Below are 22306 nucleotides of genomic sequence, written 5' to 3'. Positions count from 1 at the left end.
TTCGTTTTGTCAAAATTGACTAAAATCGCTGGTTCCTGAATGTTTTCCAGCAACGACATCCCGGGTAGGACAGATTGCGTCTGTAACGTAACAGTCAGGGACAGATTCTCAATGCGCAAGTATTATATCACGTCAAAACTCTATATTGGTTGTCACCGAGTACGTCGTAAGTCTATGTATGGGCCGTCCCTTGCGGCTTGTTAGCCGTCAAGGTTGTTTTAGCCTCAATTCGACGCTCAGTCTTGATCGTCGGGTAGCGGAGAAAGGGCGTATATACGGTGCAGATCAATTCCCTATTTCCAAAGAAGGTTTTGGAAACTTGCTGAAATCAGCTTTTGGTAATTTCGGACATACCCACCGCATGGTAGTCGGTTTACGATGTAGCCGTAAGTGACTAGATTTCGTATAATGCGGCTCCGTTGCCCATACTGAGAATGGTACGTGGATCCAAAGTGGAAAGAGAAGATTCTTCGGATCTCCAAACGTGCTTCTGCTTTCGGAAGTCATCTAAACTATATCCTTTGTCACCTCGGAACCAAGGCAAATACAGATCGGGCAGTTCCGGCCGGCAGAGCCTCTGAGATCGTTGGCTGTTGAACGATAAATTACTTAAAGACGCGTCGAAGGACGAGGGACTGCGCAACAGTTGTTTGGAACCAGTGCCCAGAAGTCTCAGCGCCAATAATATATCGAAGCATCGTCAGGGGAGCTTTGCAGCCGCTCCAGAAGGACAAGCAACATGAAGTTCTCCAAGCTGTAAGTCGTCAACCGAGCCACCCTGCTAAACTAAAAACCTCAAAACTTCATGGTGCCTAATTAGAGACAGACAAGTCCTGCCCTGTCTCGCTCTCGGTCAGCTCTGCGCGTCTACCGCCATCGACGTCCGCGAGCTTGCCCCGCGAGCAGATGCTTTCCGCGACAACTATGGAAGCAACATGTGCCTCCAGGTCAGCTGCGACGCGATGGTCTGCGCCGAGAACCCCGAAGATGCCCTCGCCGTGGCCTCCTCGGGGGTCAGTCTGATCGTGGGCCCCGACTGCACCGGGTGGCAAGAAGGCACTCTCAAGGAGGTCCCATCCGGGACGAACGAGAAGACCTGCCCTGAAGGACGCAAACTGTATCAGGGTGCTCTGATGGTGTACCGAGCTTGGAACAACGTCTCCAAGAAGAAGAACTTCAAGACCGAGTTTGTCGAGTGGGAGGATTTCAAGGGCGCCCAGTGCCACGGCACGAAGGATGTCAAGTGTCAGAAAGATGGAATCAAGATGGCCCCCGACCCTAACGCCCGTGTGTGTGTGCCGTGGGGTTTGTAATTACGAGAAAAGGCGGCAGGTTCCGAGCTCGGGTTTCTGGGCGTTGCAAACAATCTACGATACTTCTTTTTATATAGAACGGACAATCCCGCGGGGGATAGTAAAGGAATGCTCCGCGAGATGATTCCTGGTCAAGGCCTGTAACATACACCCACAACAAACCTTAATATACAGCCGGGTCTCTTTACGTGCCTGTAACGGATAGCTTGCGCTGCAACACGAGGACGAAGCCGGATTTACGGAACCCTTGTGGGCCCAAACTAATTTGCCCAAACTATAAACCGCTGTCCCATGAGCAAGACCACTCTTTTCCCCCACCACACTTCACCAGCAGTTCCTGGCCTCTGTTAAACTTTAACAGGGACTGATTCACGTAGGAGAAACCTGTAAAACGGACTGATTCACGCAGGAGATACCGGAATCTCCCCGAATGCCGCTTGGCGTCGGCATGTGGGGGAGGGAGGGGGGTTCCCCCATCATACTACGCAATCAAATCTAGTGCTTGAGACTAGCCTGGGACTTGAGGAATCGCCGCCATTAGAGGAAATTTAGGACCAATAGTGAATTACATAAAGATAGGGCTCAAGGGATTTCCATTTGATGACCGCGGAATTTGCTACAGTGTTGAAGTCAAGCGCCCAAGTCACAGGAGGGGATACGCAAGCCTCTGGTTTACTGGGCTATGATTTTGTTGTCTCCTTGGCATGATGTTCTACTTCTTTTGTAGCCATCTTTCTGTCACACAAAACGAGGCCTTAAAAAACAACAACTAAAGGCTAACAACACGCTTTAATTTGTTAGTAACTAGAAACCTGCAAACAGCGTTAGTGAACAGTGCAGCACTGCGCTTCTAAGACGTTGCACGTATTACGCTGCATAGTGCATTTTTCAGTCTAGGCTAATATTAATAATCAAAAAGGGATGGGATAAGGTTGAGAAAAGTGCCGAATTAATGGATGAATTTAGGACGGAGCCTCTTTCAACCACCACTTGTATCCTTGAGGAGGATGCGGGATCAGGAGTTCAAGGATTGAGATTAGCCCAAGTTCACATGCGCGTCTACGATGCATGAATTTGAAGACGTCTGCTGGAAATCTATCAACGAACAAGATGTTGCAGGAGGTCGTGCACAGCCTCTGTGGCTGGTGTAAGCGTGGCTGTTGACTTGAGAGCCTTGATGGCAGCCTTAGTAAGCAGCTTCCGCCGGACTTATCATTAAGCCGGCCACCGCGGACATTCCAATACTTATTCAAGCATTTCTCAATATAAGAGTACCATCCTTACGCCCCTGGCTTGCCACACAAGAACATTGCGCCGACTTGTTGTCGGTTGGTTAAACCGGCTGACCTGTCTCGGAGGCACTTTCAAGATCCAAGCCCAGAATGAGACCGCCTGAATGCAAAACTCACAGGCCCTTGCGACGGCCACGGAAACAAAAACCAATTTTGACTTGGCTGCTAACGCCTTGAACGAACAAGCAACGCTAAGGGACTCTTCTCATCGCGTTTGGATCTAGTATGCGATAGGTCTAGACTAGAATGTGTAAGCCCAGCAGTTGACAATGTCTTACGCCGATGGATCCATGGAGACCCACTCGAATCCTGAGCAAGCATTGCTACACGAAGCCTGCATGATAGGGAGCCGCCCCTAACATGCTACACGAAGTATGCATGAACGAGATCACACCCTATGTTAGACTGCGCCGCAGCAACCTTTGGTATAAGCTTCATTCTGTGAGATGAACTTGTCGTATTTATACCGGGAGAAATCTCAGCTCCTGAGTTGAACTGATGGCTCTACGTTTCTGTCTTTTAACGGCAAACTAATATCACTTTTCGCTTTCTGTTTCTACTCCTCCTTCTCCTTAGCTCTTTCTTGTGCGAAATTCCCCATTACACATAGTAGTCAGCCATGAACTCCAAACAAAGAACCAAGGTGGCGTCTTCAACGCGTATCCAACACAACACAGAAGACCACGATGCCCCCGCCATTTCTCTGTCCACCAAGTACAGAGATGGTGCTTCGGACGAGTTCGAGTTCGGCGGCTCGCTTGGAACTTCAGCGCTGATGATCGGGTTCCCCTTAGTGATGTGGTACATGTGGGTTGGCGCAACATACTACGACGGTCAAGTTCCGCTGCCCGCACCTGGCCAGAGCTGGCCTGAATTCAGCCGTCACCTTGCCCATCTTGTCTATGAGGGAGCCTACCCGACGACCAAGGCTTGGTCCGTCTACTGGATCTTCTTCATCGGCGAGGCCCTCATGTACTGCTACATGCCTGGCGTGCTCAACTATGGGCGCCCGCTCCGTCACGAGGGGGGCAAGCGGCTTCCCTACTACTGCTCGGCCTACACCAGCTTCTACGCGACGCTCGCCATCGCCGCCGTCCTGCACGCCACCGGAATCTTCCCGCTCTACACATTGATCGACGAGTTCGGGTCTCTCATGACCGTCGCCATCCTTTCCGGGTTCCTGAACAGTTTCGTCGTCTACTTTCAGGCCGTCATCCGCGGACGCACGCACCGGCTCACGGGCTACCCGATCTACGACTTCTTCATGGGCGCCGAGCTGAACCCGCGCATCGGCATCCTTGATTTCAAAATGTTCTACGAGGTCCGGATCCCGTGGTTCATCTTGTTCCTCATCACATGCTCGGTCGCTGCCCGGCAATACGAGCGGTACGGATACGTCTCGGGCGAGGTGGTGTTTCTGGCCGGCGCACACTACCTCTACGCCAACGCCTGTGCCAAAGCAGAGCAGATGATCATCACCAGCTGGTACGTTCCACCCTCATAAACACTCAGAAGTACCTAGAGCTCGACTCACACAGACACAATTCAGGGACATGTACTTCGAGAAGCTCGGGTTTCTGCTCACCTTCTGGAACATGGCCGGCGTGCCGTTCACTTACTGCCACTGCGCCCTGTACCTCGCCAACCACGACCCTTCCGAGTACCACTGGAACCACTTTGCTCTAACCGCACTGAGTGTCGCCTATTTCTTCTTCTACTGGATGTGGGACAGCGCCAACGGCCAGAAGAACGCGTTCCGGCACCAGGAGAGGGGCCAGCTGGTCAGGCGCAGGACGTTCCCCCAGGTGCCCTGGCAGGCGATCGAGAATCCCAAGGTCATCGAGACGGAAGCGGGCGACCGCATCATGGTGGACGGGTGGTTCGCCATCATCCGGAAGCCGAACTATGTCCCGGACATGTTCTTCTCGTTTTCGTGGGGCCTGATCACCGGGTTCAAGTACGTGACGTCTGCTCGGTCTCGAGGCTTCCTGTTGTTTTTCCCGACTCTGACTGACAGACATTGGGAATACAGGAGCCCGTTTCCCTGGTTCTATTTCGTCTTCTTCATGGTCATGATCATCCACCGCACCAACAGAGACATGAACCGATGCCGAAGAAAGTACGGCGAGGCTTGGAAGCAGTATGAAAGAGAGGTCCCATACCTTTTCATCCCAGTGAGTTTGTATCTGATCAGTGCCTCTTGGGACCTGAAACTAAATAATTTCAAGTACGTCATCTAGCGGTCTTGAGGCTTGCACTATAAGCAACGGAGCTTTTTGGTCAAAGAGGCCACGATGCAGAATGATCCCGAGTCTCAGGTCTAGTCTGGATGCACGGCGGACATCTGCTTGAATGAAAGAAGTCGACTGGCTTTCGTCTGAACGATCCATCGAGGTATGAGTCCATACGTGTTATCAGCATGAAACAGCTTTCCACAATGCAAGGTCCTCGTGGCAGCCCTAACATGATTTGTCGCGTTCTTTCTCCATGCTGATAACATCTATTGTTCTGTCCCAAAGTTCCAACGACTCATTGACTTACTTCTGCTGCACCCGTTGCTATTACCATATCCTAACAGCAATGTCGCGCCTCTCTGCTGTGCTACAACGTCCTTCGGCCTAATGTGAGGCCGGGTTAGATTTGTCTGCTGGACAAACACATCTTCATAAACACTTTGACGGGCATGGGACTGGCGGGGAATGTCGAAAATGACACAGATTACTCCTACTTGGATTGATTCTGTTTCAACTCGGCGGCACCCATCCCAACTCCTCCATCGGCCACTGGATCCACGCCTTGTGGCCCTCGTCCAGCAGCTCCCACGCCTGCGATATCAAGTGCGTCGCCCAGCCCTGCAGCCACCACTGGCTCTCCAGCCTCTTCAGGACGATACAGAAGTGCGCGTAGATGACGATGGCCTCCTGGTTCGCGCCCGGCGTCTTGAGCAGCGGCAGGAACTCGTCCGAGACGAAGTACTTCCAGATGAAGATGTCCATGATGTCCATGTCGCGGCCCCCTTCGTGCATGGCGAGGGACATGGGGTGCCGGAGCTCGTCGATGGCCAGGTTGTAGATCCGGAGCAGGTCTTTGTCGGTGTCGCTGCCGTTCACGCGCTGCCGGAGACCCTCGAGTGCTCCTGGTTGGGCGCGCGAGTCGTCTCGGGCGGTGAAGAAGCGCTCCGTGGCGTAGGTCAGGAGGGGAGTGAGTGGTCCCTCATAGTTCCTTGAATTCAGTAGCTTGATGAGTGAAACTGCCCCCGAGAGAAGAAATGTCCAGTCTGGAAACGCAGATTCCCAAACAACAACCGACTCCTTGAGATAGCGGCCGGATGCAAGGGCTGGACTTGGTCAGTTGTCAATTCCTGGACGGAGACCAAACGAGAACAACAACAACAACAACAACACGACTTACCAAAGAAGATTGTCAGGAGCGAGAACAGAAACAGATCCTCCGCATTGCGTTCGTCAAGGCCGCTCATGAGCTCCATGGCCTCCCTGCTGGCTGACCGGTGATACAGCAGGGCCTTGGCCACCAGCCCTTCCTTGCGTTCGGGCTGTTGATGCGCGAGATGCAACGCCGAGATGGATAGCAGCGTGCGCATCACGTACTCGCATTTCAGCGCCATGCGCACGACCGAGACCCTCCACATGTGGCGGACGAGGGAATCCGTCGACAACGTCATGTACACGGATGTGGTGAAGTTGTGGATGAGCTCCAGGTCGACAAAGTTGAGCTCCTGGTCGACCGGCGGCGATTTTGGCAACGGCCGCGCAGCCTCGTCCGCGATGCTGGGGGCGCTCTGCAACGTGATGATGTGCATGCTGCGAAGGGGTGTTGGTGTTGGGTTGCTCTGCAGAAAGTCGCAGTGGACCAAGTGCCGAACGCAATTTTGGCATGCCGGCCTCAGCTCGTCACACTTGGTCGAAAGATCACGTTAGTTGATGATATGGACAAACGCGTGTTCAGCGGTAGAAGAGTGTTGTGAAGGCTTCAAGCGGTCATCGGGCATCTAACACTGCTAGAGAAAAAATGACGTATGGAAGGGACTTCACCCCACGAACCTTTATCTTGCGTCTCTTGCAGGTGTGGCATCCAAGTTTGGACTTTCGATGCGGCTTCTTCGAGGGTTGGGACGCGCCTTTGCGCTCCGATAGGACTTCCATCGCTGCTCTTCGAAACACCCCCCCTGTTCGGGATGTCATGCGGGATGGGATGCACCTGATGATCAGGGGCGGACAATGTTGAATTTGACGTCGAAGGAGAATAATTTGATGATTCGACGTGCAAAGATGACCCGAAGGGCGGTGCTTCATAACACCGACGGAGCTCCGCACATCGGCAGTGCTCGTATTTGTCGGTTAGATACGAATCTCTCGGCGACCAAGCCGAATCCGGTTATTCTGTAGTCATCGACGCCTTGGCTTGTCGTCGAGGAGAGACCCAGTCCACGACACTAGACATATTTTTATTCTTAGCTTCTTGAGTAGACATGGTAGGATGTCAACACATCAACAACTCTACAGTTTCTTATTATGATAGTAGGCATTATGTTCATACATCCCCTGTATTTGTAAGCTGATAAGCGAAGAGAAGCATCGGCGCCTTTGTAGCAGCTCTAGGTACCCAGTGATGTATTCTTAACAAAAACACGCGGGTACGATACACAATGGTTCAATACATCGTATGTTGGACGGACCCTGTTCGGGTTGATAGATAATCTAGGAAGTTGCTATTTGTGTTCTGATTCCGATAGATTGGAGGGGGTTTTCAAGCGACGTGCAAGACAGAATTAGCTAAATCACCAGCTGCCTTTCACCCACTCCAAGCAACCGTCATCATCCTTGCGCAGTCTGCCCATCCATTACTCATGTAAGATCAGAGAATAGATAAAGGCGATAGATTTGAACCTAGTCCCTAGGCTGCGACCCAGCATAATTGTCATACCGGCTCTAGGTTGAATCACAAGATCGCGGAAATACAGTTCATGGATTCGACCAACATGAATACAGTGACGAAGATGAGGGAATGATGCTCATCGGTTGTCTTTGGGTGCGATGAAGAATCTGGAGGAGGTAGCTAAATACTGCTTGAAAACCAATCATTACAGGCCTTTTGATGTGTCATGCAGCTTCTCCCCCTCACCTTGATCTTCGATCCTGTTGTGCGGGCGCGTGTCTTGGGCCGCGGAAGATATCTAAAAACCCGGAAAAGAATGCAAGGGCTAAACGCAACTCTTATGAAACAGTGTAGAAGTAATTTTCAATTTTCATCTGGTCCAAATATACCTATCACGAAATCGCATGGCTGGACCTGTTTCACTGGAGAATACTATCAAGAATACATGTGAATATTCTAAGCAACTGATTGTAGGATGCCGGAATCTGCAAAACTACTCAAACTAGGGTTAAAAGGCAATTAATAGAAACCCAAGCACCAAGGCGATTGCTTCTGTGAACCTAACGGCGCCCCAATTACAGTCATAGTGTTGCGCAAATTTAGCTTGACAAGTTGTTTGACGGGCAGACTTATAGGACGCACTGGGAGCATTTCAAGTGCGACAGGTTGCTGAGATTTGACACAATTGACAGCACCAGGATGCCAAAGGCATTGTTTAGTCGTGGTTAGCCTCAAAGCTATTGATAACTTTACACGCTCTACCACGTGCCAATTCACCCCATCACATTTCCGTCCATGTCCAAGTACAACCCCTGTGATTTTCTGCATCCTGATATCGGGTTAGACAACCCATGTGGGTGGAGTCTACGGCGCAACAGCTCGAGACAAAATTGGATCCGCGGAAGCGGCCGTGAAGCCGCCCAGCTAGTGCCCGCGCCGCAAACCAACTGCTCTTCCGGGCAGGAGAGTCGCCATCGCCAGGGGGGGAAGTATGCTGCATGTTTTCTGGAGTGTAGGATACGTGGACTGCAGCAAACATGCATGGCTTTTCTCCAGCCGAGAAGAGGGGTAACAAGTCCAACAGGCCAGGGGGTTCCCAATGTGGATAAATCACCGCGTAGCGAGTCTGAACCAGGTTCTACGAGGCTGGTATATAGTCAGGGTCTCCTGTGGACCAGGTGGTTTTCTCACTTATGTTCCGATACGACTTCATCGCCACAAGAGTATCTCCATTCTCACCATGTCCAACAACGCCACGACTCCCGCGGCAACAGGGGATGCCCCATCTCCCACTGTTGCTCAGGCGCCACCTGCCGTTGCAGCTGGGGAACAGGACGTTCTTGCAGCCGACGATGTGAGATTTCTCTTGGGCTAGTTCAACCTTTCGACCAACTGACCTCTTCGCCCTTAGTTCTCGGATGATGATGGCTCGTCAATCAGTCACGTGAGTCCCCAGGAATGCAGTCTTAGCTATGAGTACGGAGACTAATGCAGGGAGCATATAGCAAAGTCTTACTTCCTCGACCGCGAGTGTAACCAGTTCCATCCTTGACTACCGGAAGGAAAATGGACGAACGTACCATGCATATAAAGACGGAAGTACGTCCGCCGACATCTGACACCAAATTCATGCCGCAAAAAAAGCTAACCGGTGTAGAATATGTGCTCCCCAATGACGATCAGGAGCACGACCGACTCGGTGAGTGACCTCCTCAATTTGCTTGTGACCAAGATTAACATAAAGATATTGTAGACCTGCAGCACAATATGTTTATCCGCTCATTCGATGACCGACTTGGAACTGCCCCACCGAATGACCTGGGAGCCAAGGTCGGACGGGTCCTTGACGTGGGAACTGGGTCTGGAATCTGGGCTATCGACTTCGGTGACGATCATCCAGAAGCCGACGTGAGTGGGAGAGCCTGAACTGCCGTATTTACTGTACTGACATGGATCCCGACAGGTAACTGGAGTCGATCTGTCGCCGGTTCCGACTGATTTGTATGATGCTTCTTGATCACAGCAACGCTATAAATCTCCTAAGCGCTGACTTCCTCAACAGCGTCCCCCCCAACGTCAAATTCGAGGTGGACGACGTCGAGGAGCCATGGACATTTTCACGCCCTTTCGACTACATCCACAGTCGACTGATGACCGGCAGTATTAGTAACTGGGAGAAATACCTGCGTCAATGCTTCGAGTTGGTTTCATGTCTTCCAAGCCCCGAGCCAAGTTTTAATCTCTGAGTGTAGCAACCTCAACCCTGGCGGTTATCTCGAGCTAATCGAAGGCAACGTCATGCCTGTCTCCGACGACGGGACACTCACCAAGGACCATTCCCTGCAAAAGGCGGTGGGCTTGTGGATGGAAGCAATGGCTATTCTCGGATCCCCATTCGAGGAAGTCAGCCGTCTCGAGGGTCTCATGAAGGATGCTGGGTTTGAGGATGTCCATCTGACGTATTTCAAATGGCCCTCAAACCCTTGGGCCAAAGACCAGAAACACAAGGAGCTGGGCCTCTGGAACTACGAGAACTTTGCCCCCCACTTGGAGGGTTTCTTCATGGCTTCTTTGACGCGATCATTGGGCTGGACAAGGGAAGAGGTTCTCATTCTTGCCATGGAGGCCCGCAAGGACTTGGGAAACAGGAACATCCACGCCTATTACAACATGTGAGATACGCTCGGCCCTCAAGTTCAAGTCAAGCTCCTTTACTGACCATTATAGGTTGTCGATACATGGAAGGAAGCCTCTGAAGGTTGAGGAGGAGGCGCCGCCCGCAGACCCAGAGTCTCCGGCGGCGGCGGCGGCCTCGGCCTAGTGAACGAGTGATTGACTTTTGGTAGTTCACAGGAGTATTATTTTAGCGAGTCGCTAGTTGACGTATACTGGCATAGGTGAAACGAAACCCCGTAGAGCAATTAGCATTAACGAAATATGACATGCAAGCTGCTGAAATCTGAGCTATGTTGATATGTCTCGAGTGGCTAATGATGACCTGATTGCGACCTCGGTAACAACAACCTTTTGTCCGACGTTGGGCATGGCTTGATGAACCCATTAGTGCTCTAGTATTGTTTGGCACTCCCCATTTGTTTTGAATGGCGTAGCTGGTTGTGATGCTGGGGGCTTTTTCTTCTGAAAAACCATGCAGAGCCAAATGTCTGTTCAAACCTGACCGACGCGATCATATGACATTTCGCTGTTGGTACCAACAGCCTGACAACATCAATCACTTGAAAGCCAGATACTGACTTTAATAGCTAGTCCGGCAATGGCTTGCAACGTCAAACGAATCTATCAGATATCTATTAGTGGACCTGACGTCTCAGAAGCTACTGGTGGAATCAGCCGTGAGTTGTCTGCCATGATATCTAGTTTGCGCTCCAGTCACCTCTCGCGCTCAGAATACTCAGGGGAGAGAACACTATCAGTAATGGCCGTAGCAAAAGGCCACCAGGGACCTTCCCTCCACTTCCAAAATTCACTAACCAGCATCTTCTTGAGTGACCCTCCAGGACACCCTCCTACACGTACTCTTTGTCAAGGAACCCCCTCCCGTACAGCAGAATATCCTCGAACGGGTTGCTCTCCTTCAAGACCCTCCGCCTCGGCCGCCCCATGTCCGCGCTGCTCACGTAGCCCCCTGCGGTCTCGTTGAACCTCTGCCTGCCCCTCGCGACGACGTTAAACTTGGGCTCCAGCGGCGGCTCCGTCTTCCTCCCGCCGCTGCGGGCGCAGGCGTCCCAGGTGTCGACCTCGATCTCGCCCCAGGCCCAGAAGCCGTCGTGGGCGTCGCAGGGGAAGTCGATGGTCAGGCGCGGGGCGAGGGCGTCGGGCACGCTGCCGAGGATCTTGCGGAACTCGGTCAGCAGGCGGCGGGTGAGCGGGCACTCGGCGTCGAGCCAGAGGTAGACGCGGGCGGCGGCGAAGTCGTCGTCCAGGAGCACGAACCACATGCTGGTGGCGTTGAGGTAGAGGTAGTTGCCGCTGTCCTCGCGCAGGGAGATGTTGAAGGCGGTGGCCTGGTCGAGGTAGCTGGCCCGCGGGAAGTAGAGCACGCGATGGAGGGTCTGGCCGTCCGTGACCGTGATGGACTGGTGCTCCTTTAGAGACGGGTGGCATTCCCTGTATCTGAGGTGGCCGGGGTTAGTCTTTTTTTCACCTCGGGAGCAAGAGTCGTCGTCGAGGAGTGGGCAGTAAACTGGAAAAGGTCGTGGGCCAACAACTTACATCCATCTACAAGACAGCAGAAGAGACCTGTAAGACAGCGTCTTGTGGGCGTCAAAATCTTTGCCGTCCTGTATGTCCTGCCACAGCTCCTCACACCTCCAGTGATTGCACCACTTCGAAGTCATCCTCTTGGCCCACAGGGGATGCGACTGCACCTCGGCCTTGCTGCCCGACGCCGTAAAGGCCTTCGCGACGCCGGCCTGCCTCTCGTCCGGTGCCTCGTGGTCCGTGATGCAGGGCGAGTGCACGAGCTTGCCATTGTGCAGGAACGCGTGTCTCGAGACCCCGGAGACGACCCAGTATTCCTGATAAATCTGATGGCGTATCTCGGGAGGGAGCTGTGAGAAGGGGAAATGGGCGGCAGTGGGAACGCATTTCGGCATGACCTCCTCGACGGCCGTGGGCTTATCTTCCTTACTGGCCCTTCCCGCGGAGAGAAAAGCTGTCGAAAAGGAGGACCAGCTCGCTCTCCAGCGTCCACTTACATCCGACTTGTCACCGCCGCGGCCGCTGCCGCTGTGGCTGTGGCCGTGGCCGTGACCGTGGTCATCTGGCCGTGTCTTGCCGCTCGAGAACGTTCGTCTCAGGCCCCTTCGGCACTTTTCAGAGGCCCTCTGCATCAGATTCGGCGGGTCCATTGCGGCCTTGTATGACGGTACTCGACGTGAGGATTCTCGAATGGACGGAGGTCGAGTTCACGACGGAACGCACCGCACGGTGTGGAGTCTCAGTCGAGTCGAAAGGGGGGGGTGTGTATGTCGAAGGAAGGATTCTGTCGTCCAAAGCCTCAAACGGCTCGAACGTAGAGAAAGGGAGGGCGAAGGACCTCCTCGCCAAATAAGAATAAGAGGGCAAGCCAGGGTGTCTCACGGCCCGGGGTATGTGTGGTGTGGTGTGGTGGAATGAGGATAGCCAGCCCTGATATAGACGGGTTGGTTGCTCATACAGGTGTCTCAGATACATGCTCTCGCCTCAGGGGAGCGATATGCAAACCAATCAAGGCTGTCGAGTGTTTGAGCGTCCCGACAACTTGGTAAAGAGGTTGTGAGACTCGGCCAACCACTGTTGCAGTTGTTGTTCCCAAGCCTGGGTTGCAAGGGTTTGGGTGGGATGTGAGAGGAAGAAGAAAAGGACCACCGCCCGCTCATATTGCTCCCCCACTCCCTCTTCTCTGCCCAAAGATGCTCCGATCCATACATGAAAAAGCAAGGATATTACTATACAGGCAAAGGCTATGTAGTCCATAGAGAGTCCACACTTGTTGTAGAACTGGGCCTGTTGTTGGGTTGGGCTGGGCTGGAGTGCGGCGTAGGCGGCGCATGGATGATGGGAGGGCCCATCTTGTCCCATATTAGGAAACTCATCTCCAACAGCGCTCTCGTGCTCCAACAGAAAAACAACCAACCGAACCAACAGGAGGTGACTGTCACTGTGCCACAAGCAAAGCCCCCCCCCCCCCTCCCCGCCGCCGTCCTCTTGTAGGGGGCAAACCGAGCAAGCCAGTCCTTGCTTGTACTTAAGAGCGGAGACGACGCCACGAGAATCGTTGTGGATGGTGTTTCCCGCGGTGAGACAGAGATCAGCTGCTGTGCTTGCTACGACGGTACCTCGTGAACTCGTGGCTGGTGTAACTGGGTGGTTGGACAAGACTCGTCGACGTTGATGAGTTGGCCACTGAACAGAGGGCTCTCCATCAGGTGCTGAGGGCCAAGGTTACTCGAGGTTGTATGCGAATGATCTTGTTCAGGAACGAACTAGTGTTGGCTGTGTGAGACGCGCAGAATATGTCTCAAGAACTGGATCAAGTCACAGTCCGAGCTGTCTGCAGAGTTATCAGCAAACATCTCTCTCCTTTGGGAGACGGCTCCGTCGACCGTGCAGGCTGCAATGCTGGCTGCATCGTGCGTCAAGCTGCCATTGCCCATCACCGTACGTTATTTAGTGCAGAATTCCGAATGTCAACCCAGCGTGGCGCAAGGGGGGGGGGGGGGGGCACCCGTCAACGGCGTTCTTTTCTCCCTCACTGGCTCCCTTCTCTCCACGCAATATGCTGAGGGAGGGGAGACCGTTCGACATGGCGAGACCCTAGCTAGTTCGTGCTGGACTGGCCTAGTTCCCGGGGAACCGAGGGAACCAGGGCCGGCGCGTTTACGGGATGCCCCGATGCGGTGAAGTGCACCCATCACTCGACAGCACCTCCACCCGGCTGCGTCGACATCCGTGGAGACTGTTGGGGCGTCGATATGCAAGATGCTGTTGGAAGTTTGCGTCTTTTCATGTTTGAAAAAAAAGCCAAGTCTCGGTTTCTCGGCCATGTCTACCCCTAATCAGGCAGCTGGATGGCGCGATACCTGAGAGCACAACCAGGGTTCGTCTGTTTGGCGGGGAAATGGAGTCTAGTGGATTCAGTCGCGCGCGCATTTCCGGACATGTGCGCGCCGAGCTCTGTTGCTGGCCGTGAAATTAAGGGTGTGAAGATGGCGGTGATGATGATGACAGACCGCCGCGTATAGCCGTCCGTGAGTTCAAGCTTTTCTTCACATGAGGCCATTCGGGGATTCCGAAGCCAGAGCTCGCTGTCATGGACGCTGAATAATGGAATGCCGTGCCTGGTATCTGCACTCACACTAGACAGTCCATCCCTGACCAAATCGACACGAGGGGCCCGAGTGACAGATGACAATGTGACGTTGACTCGCGAACCCTGGCGGAACAGTGTTGAGAAAAACAGATTTATTTAATGGAGCCAGCTGGACCCTTGAAGCTCTCATCTGAAGTTCCGTCCAAGACCTTGGCCGACCCTGTCTGTCATCGGAACGGTTTGACACGGGCCTTTTCTGTCCATGGATCTGGATCCCTGGGCCAAACAATGGCTGTCCAGCCGGGCAGAAATACTATTCCGCAGGACGTAACTGTTTTTCTGTAGAAGGTTCGTTGCCAGTCTTGGTATGGAAACTTGAAAGGAAGCCGAGTTGAAGAGCGGTGGAGGAGACAAAATTCACGGCAAACGGCCACCGGGATACATGCCGAGCTGACATAAGCGAAAGTCCCCCGAGGAGTTTCTACCATGTACCTACCTATCTACCTACTTCAAGGTACTGTATCTAGGTACCATGGATAGGTGCCTACAGGATCGTGCGTGTGGGCAGAACAGCGCCTGGTGGCTCACGCCTACCCCCCTCATTGAACAGGCGTTTCCTCCAGCAGGCAGTGGGGCTTTCGACACTGAGGGAAGCGGGAGCGATAAACAAGATAAGACACTGACAGTACAACAGACGAAAGAAGGGCGGGGCAAGTGGTCCGTGAGCGGAGCTTGGCGAGAGCGCGCACCTCGAGAAAGAAACAATTCCTGTTGTTTCTAGGAAGGAAAAAAAAAAGAAAGAAAGAAGCCCGTCCATGTACGGATACACGACATTTCGCTCCTAACGAAACACGACACCTTTACAGACACACACACACATACACACACACACACAAACCACACGCAACCCCTCGCTGCCACCCTGACAGCCCAGATCTCGTCTCGAGAGAGTTCATGGCGTTGGCTCGCCTGTCCTCTGGGAATTCGCTGTTCAGCTAGGTCGCCCGCCGCCGTGTAGAGGGCTCCGCCGACGCCACTACGTCATGAAGTTTGCAAAGGAGCTCGAGCAGGATCTCGTACCAGGTTCGTCTGTCTTTCTCTGTCTCTGTCTCGGTCCAATGTCTCTGTCGCGCTCTCTTCTCCCCCTTCTTTCTTCTCTGCTGACCCTCGTCAGAATGGCGCATCAAGTACCTCAACTACAAGGCCGGCAAGAAGTACGTCAAGGCCGTTTCGCGCGCCATCAACCGCGCCAACGGTAGCCCCCTCAACAACAACAATAACAACAACAACAACGCCGCCAAGATCGAGAATCGCATCACCTCAAGCTTCTTCCACGGCCACTCGCCCTTCCACTCTCAGAAACACGCTGCCCACTCCAAGGGCCCCAACCAGAACCATCCCAATGAGCGCACCTCGCTGCGCGACAGCCCGGCCCCGGTCGGCTCGGCCCGCCAGAAGCCCGTGACAACACCCGCACGATCGATCCCTGCCGCCGCCCAAAGCGACCGTCGAGGCATGAACGATGGCTCGTCCGACTTGCAATACGGGAGCTTTGTTCATACGCCGCCTCACCACGAGACCGGAACCCCCTTAGGCCGCAAGACCACCTTTGAGCTCCCCGGGCCGGCCATGCGCGTGCCATCCCATCAGAACGACACCAGCCCACAGGCCGCCTCCATGCAGGAAGAAGCGCCCACGGCACGCCAGGCCATTCAGAGAAGCGCCTCCATGATCGCCGGTGCGCCTGTTGCGGCCGGCACACCCGCTGCCACCGACCACGAACGCACCCCGTCATCGCTGCGACTGCCTCACCCGGCGACCATCGGCTCCGGATACAATACCTCGCCGCGGGCTGGCCTCCGCCGACTCTTCTCCACCGCCTCGCCCCTGAACCGCGTCGGCACCAATCCGGAATATGGTCTACAGGGCTTGGCCCTGGACGTTGTCAGGCAGAAAGAGAAGGAGTTCTTTGAGTTCCTCGACTCGGAGCTCCAAAAGGTAGAGGCCTTCTATAAGCTGAAGGAGGATCAGGCCGGCGAGCGTCTCGCCCTGCTCAAGGAACAGTTGCACGAGATGAGGAACCGCCGCACCCAGGAGCTGCATGCCCAGAAGCGCCAGGCCGAGATCGACTTCTTGAACGGAAACCAAGGCGACCGCGACGGCCCCCAAAAGGGACCCCTCGGCTGGATAGACCCCGTCAAGTCCAAGATCTTCCGCCCTGGTCCCAACTCGCGCGCCCTCTCCAAGATGGCGCAGACACCCGCCATGCGCCCGGCCGAGGGCGGCGACGCGACCCGCGACTATATCCGCAGGCCCTACGAGCACGACGTGCCCTACCGCACCGCCAAGCGGAAGCTGAAGCTCGCGCTGCAAGAGTTCTACCGCGGCCTCGAGCTGCTCAAGTCCTATGCCCTTCTCAACCGGACCGCTTTCCGAAAGCTGAACAAGAAGTACGACAAGGCCGTCAACGCCCGCCCCCAGTACCGTTACATGAACGAAAAAGTCAACAAGTCATGGTTCGTCAACAGCGACGCCGTCGACGGCCACATCAAGGCCGTCGAAGACCTCTACGCCCGCTACTTCGAGCGCGGCAACCACAAGATCGCCGCCGGCAAGCTGCGGAGCCTGAGCCGGCGGCCCGGCGACGAGTCCGGTAGCGCCTTTAGGTGCGGCATCCTGCTGGGCACTGGCTTGGTCTTCGCCATCCAGGGCACCGTCTTCGGCGCCCAGCTCCTCTTCGACGACGACCCCGAGGTGCGGTCGCGCACGGCCTACCTGCTGCAGATCTACGGCGGCTACTTCCTGATGCTCCTGCTGTTTTGCATGTTCTGCGTCAACTGCGCCGTCTGGACGCGCAACAAGATCAACTACCCCTTCATCTTCGAGTTCGACACCCGCAATAACCTCGACTGGCGGCAGCTGGCCGAGTTCCCCAGCCTCTTCACCTTCATCTTCGGCGTCTTCATCTGGCTCAACTTCAGTGAGTACGGCACCGACGAGGTATACGAGTATTACCCTGTCGCCCTCATCGCCCTGTCGGCCTTTATCATCTTCCTGCCTGCGCCCATCTTCATGGCGAGGAGCCGGAAGTGGTTCGCATACGCTCATGTAAGTCGCATCGATGAGTATTGTTACAGAAAGAGACAAAAGAAGATGACTGACAGACAACTCTCGTAGTGGCGCCTCCTGCTCGCTGGCCTATATCCCGTCGAGTTCAGGGACTTCTTCCTCGGCGATATCTACTGCTCCCTGACATATGCCATGTGTGTAAGTTGGTCTTGCGGTCTTCGCTCGCCTCGCACGCTTTCTTCTTGGCTGACGTCTCTCTCTCTTTCTCTCTCTCTGTCCAGAACATTGAGCTGTTCTTCTGTATATACGCAAACGCCTGGGAGAACCCCGTCCAGTGCAACTCGAGCCACTCCCGCCTCCTCGGCTTCCTCGGTGCTCTGCCTCCGATATGGCGATTCCTACAGTGCCTGCGCCGTTACAGGGACACAAGGAACATCTTCCCCCATCTGGTGAACGGCGGCAAGTACATCATGTCCATCCTCGCTGCTATGTCGCTCTCCATGTACCGCATCAACAACACCCACGGTCACCTGGCCATGTTCATCACCTTTTCCACCATCAACGCCATCTATACGTGTAAGTCGCCTCCACCTGCTCTATCCCAGGCCGACGAAACCTAACAGAACAAGCCATCTGGGACCTTTTCATGGACTTCTCCCTTTTGCAGCCGCACAGCCGCCACTGGCTCCTGCGCGACATCACAGGCCTCAAGAAGCGCTGGCCGTACTACCTCGTCATGGTCACCGACCCGGTCCTCCGCTTCGCCTGGATCTTTTATGCCATCTTCACCCATGATACGCAGCACTCCACTATTGTGTCGTTCCTCGTCGCCCTTGCCGAAGTCTCACGCCGCGGCATGTGGACCCTCTTCCGTGTCGAGAACGAGCACTGCGCCAACGTCGCCCAGTATAAGGCCTCGCGCGACGTGCCCCTGCCGTACCGCATCGAGCCGCTCGTCTCGCATCGCTCGCCCGAGATGGCCGAGGGAGACGGCGGCGACGACGTCAAGGACTGCAATATCGCCGAGACGGCGAGCGACGCCAGGAATGCCGCGTCGTCGGGAGCCACCACGACAGCCAGGCCGACGACGGCGACGGGCCAGGGGCTGGATGAGGAGGGCGGCGCCGGCGCCGGCGGAACGCTGCGGCAGAGGAAGATGGGAGCCAGCTTCACGGCTGTGCAACGCAGTTTCTCCAGGATCATCGCCGAGGCACACAGGCAGGATTTTGAAAAGAAGAGGAAGCCCATCGACGCCGACACGGAGCAGCTGGAGGAGGCCGGCGGCATGGCCAGCGACGACGATGACGACGACGACGACGATGACGGATCGGAAGACGGGCGAGACGAGGACGAGGATGGGGAAGAAGGCCGGTCGGGCGGGTCGGCGGCGGACTCGATGGAGATCCGCGAGGCCGAGAGTCTGGTCCACGACCATGGGGACCGCAGGCCGATGCACCGGTAATGGTAATCTGTAGTAACTGTTCTTCCAACACCTGCACAAACGAACAAACGAATAAACGAACAAACGGAAATCATGCACATCTTGAACGTGTTCGAAAATGATGCGTGTCTAGTTTGTGCTAGTACATACATAAATCTACAAATCAGTCGTAATTCGTACCTACTACGTCCACATACATCCACGATACGCCGCGCTTGAACCACCATCCGCTTGTATTTACGCCCCCTTTCCAGTCTCCCCTTAAGAGTTTCTTTCGCTCTCTCATCCCACACTCCACGACACAGTTTAGTGCCACTCGCCGTCAACCTTCTCCCAGTGGTCCAGGAAGCCCTTGAAGAACTTGACACCCAGGCCGGGGTCCAGTGCGCCCGTCGTGGCGCGGATCGAGTGCATGCTCAGCTGAGGCAGGCCGGCGTCGGCGGCTCTGACGCCCATGGCGGCGCTGAGCATGGGGCCCACGGTGCCGCCGCTGCGAGTGTCGTTGCGGATCTGGAATGTCTGGGTCGGTGCGCCGCTGAGCTCGCCGACGCGCTGCAGGATGGCCGTCGATACGGCATCTGTCGTCATGTGGCCGTTGCTGTCGCCGCAGATGGCGATGCCCACGTTGAGGCGCGGCACGTGCTCGTCGAGGTAGTAGCCGAGGAAGTTGGGGTTGCCGGCATGCGTCACGTCGGCCGAGAGCAGGAAGGACGAGGCGAAGGTGCGGCAGAGCACGTCAGTACCGAAGGCAACATCGGCGGCGCCGCTGAGGGACTCGACGGCGCGCTCAATCGTCAGCGGCAGAAAGTTGCCGCGGGCGCCCTGGCGGAGGAGGGAGCCGATCTCCTCGTCGTCGAACAGTGCGACGAGCTTGATGACGCCGTCAGAAGGGTCTGACTCGGCAGCGAGGAGGCCGGTGAGGGCGGCCCAGGAGCAGAGCTTGTCGTCGATACGGCCACCAAAGATGAACTCGCGGTCGAGGCCACCAGTCTGCGCGGGCTGGGAGTCGTACAGCTCGAGCTCCCAGTTGAGAATCTGGGTCGGCGAGGCGAGACCGAGCTCCTTGGAGATGAGCTTGACGAGCTTCGGGGGCTGGGTGTTGACGAAGGCGCCCTTGGGGCCGAGGGGCTCGACGGCGGCCGAAGAGGAGTCGGTGGACTCAAGGCCGATGATGGGCACGGCCTGGGTCTCGGGGTTGTTCTGGCCCATCATGCCGACACCAAAGTGCGGCGCCAGGGTCGGGATGCGGGCGATGGGCCAGTCGAGGCGCACGAGCTTCGTGGTGGTCTTGTGAGAGGACTCGTCACGAACGACGACGCGGCCGCCGATGGACAGGTCGCGGTCCCACCAGGTCTGGTTGAGGGCGCCGGCATAAGGGGCGACGCCGAGCTGGAGGTAGCCGGCGCGGGTGGGCTTGGAGCTCACGGGCTTGAGCTTGGCGGTGAGGGCATCGATGTGGCCGGCGACCATGGCGACGCCGTTACCGGGCTTGTAGGCCTTACCGACGGTGAAGGCGATGAGGGCAGAGCCGTTGCGGGTGGTCCAGTACTTGCCGCCGGGCTGCAGCTTGTCGGCCCAGCTCTCGCGCGCGGGAAGCTCGGTGAAGCCGGCGGCGGCGAGCTTGTCCTTGAAGTAGGAGACGGCGTGGAAGATTGTGGGGTTCTCGGAGAGGAAGTCGACAAAGGGCTGGGTGTAAGCCTCGGGCTTGCCGGCGGCGACGGCGCAGAGCTTGCATGCGGACGGGTGGGCAGCGCGGGTGGTCTGCTTGACCTCACTGTAGCGGAGGCTATTCCAGCATGACTCGCAAACGGGGTTCTGGGCGGGCGAGCGGCCGTTCATGTCGGCGAGGAGGAAGGGCTTCGAGGCCGTGACCGGCGCAGAGGAGGACGGCATCGAGATCGAAGCGGACATGGAGGGCGCCGGGGACTGGGAGCGCGAGAGAGCTTCGGCGGTCTCCATTGCTTGGAGGCGGAGGGAGAGCGAAGAGACGCGGGAGCGGAGAGAGTCCGGAGTGTGTTTAGTCATGGCGGGCGAGTCGTCGAGGGGATGCGTTGCTTGGACGGCGGTGTTGGAGTGGGACAGGAGGAAGCGGTTCATTGACCTGGACCAATGCAGCGGTGCAGTATCGGAAACGGAGACCTGCGATGATGCGACGATGGTGTATGGGTGAGGATGGGGGGAAGGATAAGGCGGCGTGGAGGAAGCGGAAGTAGAGGCGGAGGAGAAGGATGTTTGGGAGAGGTTGAAGACAGCTGGAGCTTCCCTCGGCCTTGGGGAGGCAGGTACCTGAGATAGGTACGTATCTTCAACCGACGCAGGTACCACCTGGCGGGGAGCTCCAATTGGGTCCGGCGAATGAGTCGACGCCGATACGGGCCCGATGCTTCATTTATCTTATCGGGTCCGTTGCTATGGGCCTGAATCCTCTCTTATCTAATCAGTCGCTTGTCCCCATCAAGAAGGTCAGAACCGTTGACGATGGTGTCATCCATCTGACCCACCGACAACAATAAAGTGCAAACCAAGCAACACTCTGTACTAGAGGTTTACAGAGACGATCGTCTATGTGAATCTAGTGGTTCGTTTCTACAAAATCAAGTTTGCAACCCTTGTCAAAGTTGGCTCTTGGCTGAGGCGTAACTGCCGGCTTGCTACTAACAGCAAAGTCTTAACAGAAAGGCTGTCGCTTCACTGCGTCTATCTGCAACAATCGGACCGGCCTATATACCAGGGTGAGCGATGCTTGCTTCTCAAGCTCTGGTGGAATTTCCGAGACCCGCCATCGCAGTGTTATTAATAGCTCGAACCAATATCCTCAAATGCAGCTCACACATGATGAGTGACTACGGCTGTAACCTCAACTGGCGACTGCTATCATGTTCCACTTGTCCGACAGGTCCCCCAGTACTTCTACGAACCCGAAATTTGTCAGTAATAGTTACAGAGTACTCCTGAAAAGAAAAGAAAAAAAAAATTCAGACCCTAGTGTATCGTTGCCCTTGCGTCATGCCTCATGTAACTGGTAATTCACACCATCTCGATCCCGGGGTAATTAGTATCACCTTGCACTGTGCAACTAGATAACTCCTTATTCGGCTAGACGGCATCGTAACTAACACAACGCAAATCAAGCCTGTCTCACAACGCAATTCAGATTTATTGACTTCGTTCGTGTAAAGATGGTAATTCCTACGTTCGTCGGCGATGAGTTCTTATTCTGCCCATCGCTATAACACCGGCTTCTCGACTTAATCATTGCATTCTTTCAACCTTCCGTCAATCAAGCAGCCTCATATGTGTTCCAAATCAGCTTCCTTATGCATTAGACCTTGATACCAGGAAGCTCGGGAGGCCATGGTGACCTCACCAATCGTCTACACCCCGTTAGTAGCAGCTCACTCTGATGTTAAAGTGCGATTATCTCACCAAACCGCTCACCCTAAAGCTGCTGCTTTCGAGCTGGTAAAGTGATGCCTGGGTG

The 22306-nt window shown here is 55.2% G+C and overlaps 7 protein-coding genes across 7 annotated transcripts; 4 read left to right on the top strand and 3 right to left on the bottom strand.

Annotated features, from left to right (window-relative positions):
- The first annotated feature begins 574 nt into the window (after window positions 1-574).
- On the top strand, window positions 575-1526 carry CDEST_04328 (uncharacterized protein). Its single transcript, XM_062920487.1, has 2 exons — window positions 575-756; window positions 827-1526. Exons 1-2 carry the CDS (start codon window positions 740-742, stop codon window positions 1311-1313), a joined length of 504 nt encoding a protein of 167 aa, XP_062776538.1. The 5' UTR covers window positions 575-739; the 3' UTR covers window positions 1314-1526.
- Window positions 1527-1948: 422 nt separating this feature from the next.
- Window positions 1949-4845, top strand: CDEST_04327 (Putative sterol reductase; the record flags this gene model as incomplete). The annotated part of the gene is made up of 3 exons (XM_062920486.1): window positions 1949-4090; window positions 4155-4562; window positions 4638-4845. The coding sequence occupies exons 1-3, from the start codon at window positions 3225-3227 to the stop codon at window positions 4843-4845; spliced, it is 1482 nt and encodes a 493-aa protein (XP_062776537.1). The 5' UTR covers window positions 1949-3224.
- Window positions 4846-5136: 291 nt separating this feature from the next.
- On the bottom strand, window positions 5137-6857 carry CDEST_04326 (Putative zn(2)Cys(6) fungal-type DNA-binding domain, fungal transcription factor). The gene is made up of 3 exons (XM_062920485.1): window positions 6667-6857; window positions 6017-6521; window positions 5137-5942 (listed from the first exon to the last, which is right to left on the bottom strand). Exons 1-3 carry the CDS (start codon window positions 6805-6807, stop codon window positions 5350-5352), a joined length of 1239 nt encoding a protein of 412 aa, XP_062776536.1. The 5' UTR covers window positions 6808-6857; the 3' UTR covers window positions 5137-5349.
- Window positions 6858-8741: 1884 nt separating this feature from the next.
- On the top strand, window positions 8742-10322 carry CDEST_04325 (Putative S-adenosyl-L-methionine-dependent methyltransferase superfamily; the record flags this gene model as incomplete). The annotated part of the gene is made up of 9 exons (XM_062920484.1): window positions 8742-8855; window positions 8913-8945; window positions 9007-9100; window positions 9159-9200; window positions 9255-9409; window positions 9465-9502; window positions 9564-9701; window positions 9754-10173; window positions 10229-10322. 9 exons carry the CDS (start codon window positions 8742-8744, stop codon window positions 10320-10322), a joined length of 1128 nt encoding a protein of 375 aa, XP_062776535.1.
- Window positions 10323-10787: 465 nt separating this feature from the next.
- CDEST_04324 (uncharacterized protein) lies at window positions 10788-13507 on the bottom strand. The gene is made up of 2 exons (XM_062920483.1): window positions 11735-13507; window positions 10788-11635 (listed from the first exon to the last, which is right to left on the bottom strand). The coding sequence occupies exons 1-2, from the start codon at window positions 12370-12372 to the stop codon at window positions 11029-11031; spliced, it is 1245 nt and encodes a 414-aa protein (XP_062776534.1). The 5' UTR covers window positions 12373-13507; the 3' UTR covers window positions 10788-11028.
- Window positions 13508-14529: 1022 nt separating this feature from the next.
- CDEST_04323 (Putative SPX domain-containing protein) lies at window positions 14530-19128 on the top strand. The gene is made up of 5 exons (XM_062920482.1): window positions 14530-15398; window positions 15490-17423; window positions 17493-17582; window positions 17666-17960; window positions 18014-19128. The coding sequence occupies exons 1-5, from the start codon at window positions 15359-15361 to the stop codon at window positions 18844-18846; spliced, it is 3192 nt and encodes a 1063-aa protein (XP_062776533.1). The 5' UTR covers window positions 14530-15358; the 3' UTR covers window positions 18847-19128.
- A 1-nt stretch (window position 19129) lies between these two features.
- On the bottom strand, window positions 19130-21067 carry CDEST_04322 (Putative peptidase M18). Its single transcript, XM_062920481.1, has one exon. The coding sequence runs from the start codon at window positions 20920-20922 to the stop codon at window positions 19132-19134; it is 1791 nt and encodes a 596-aa protein (XP_062776532.1). The 5' UTR covers window positions 20923-21067; the 3' UTR covers window positions 19130-19131.
- Between the last annotated feature and the right edge of the window lie 1239 nt (window positions 21068-22306).

This window comes from Colletotrichum destructivum, chromosome 3 (genome assembly GCF_034447905.1).
Source record: "Colletotrichum destructivum chromosome 3, complete sequence".
NCBI lineage: Eukaryota > Fungi > Ascomycota > Sordariomycetes > Glomerellales > Glomerellaceae > Colletotrichum > Colletotrichum destructivum.
This window is presented reverse-complemented; position numbering and strand designations above follow the sequence as displayed.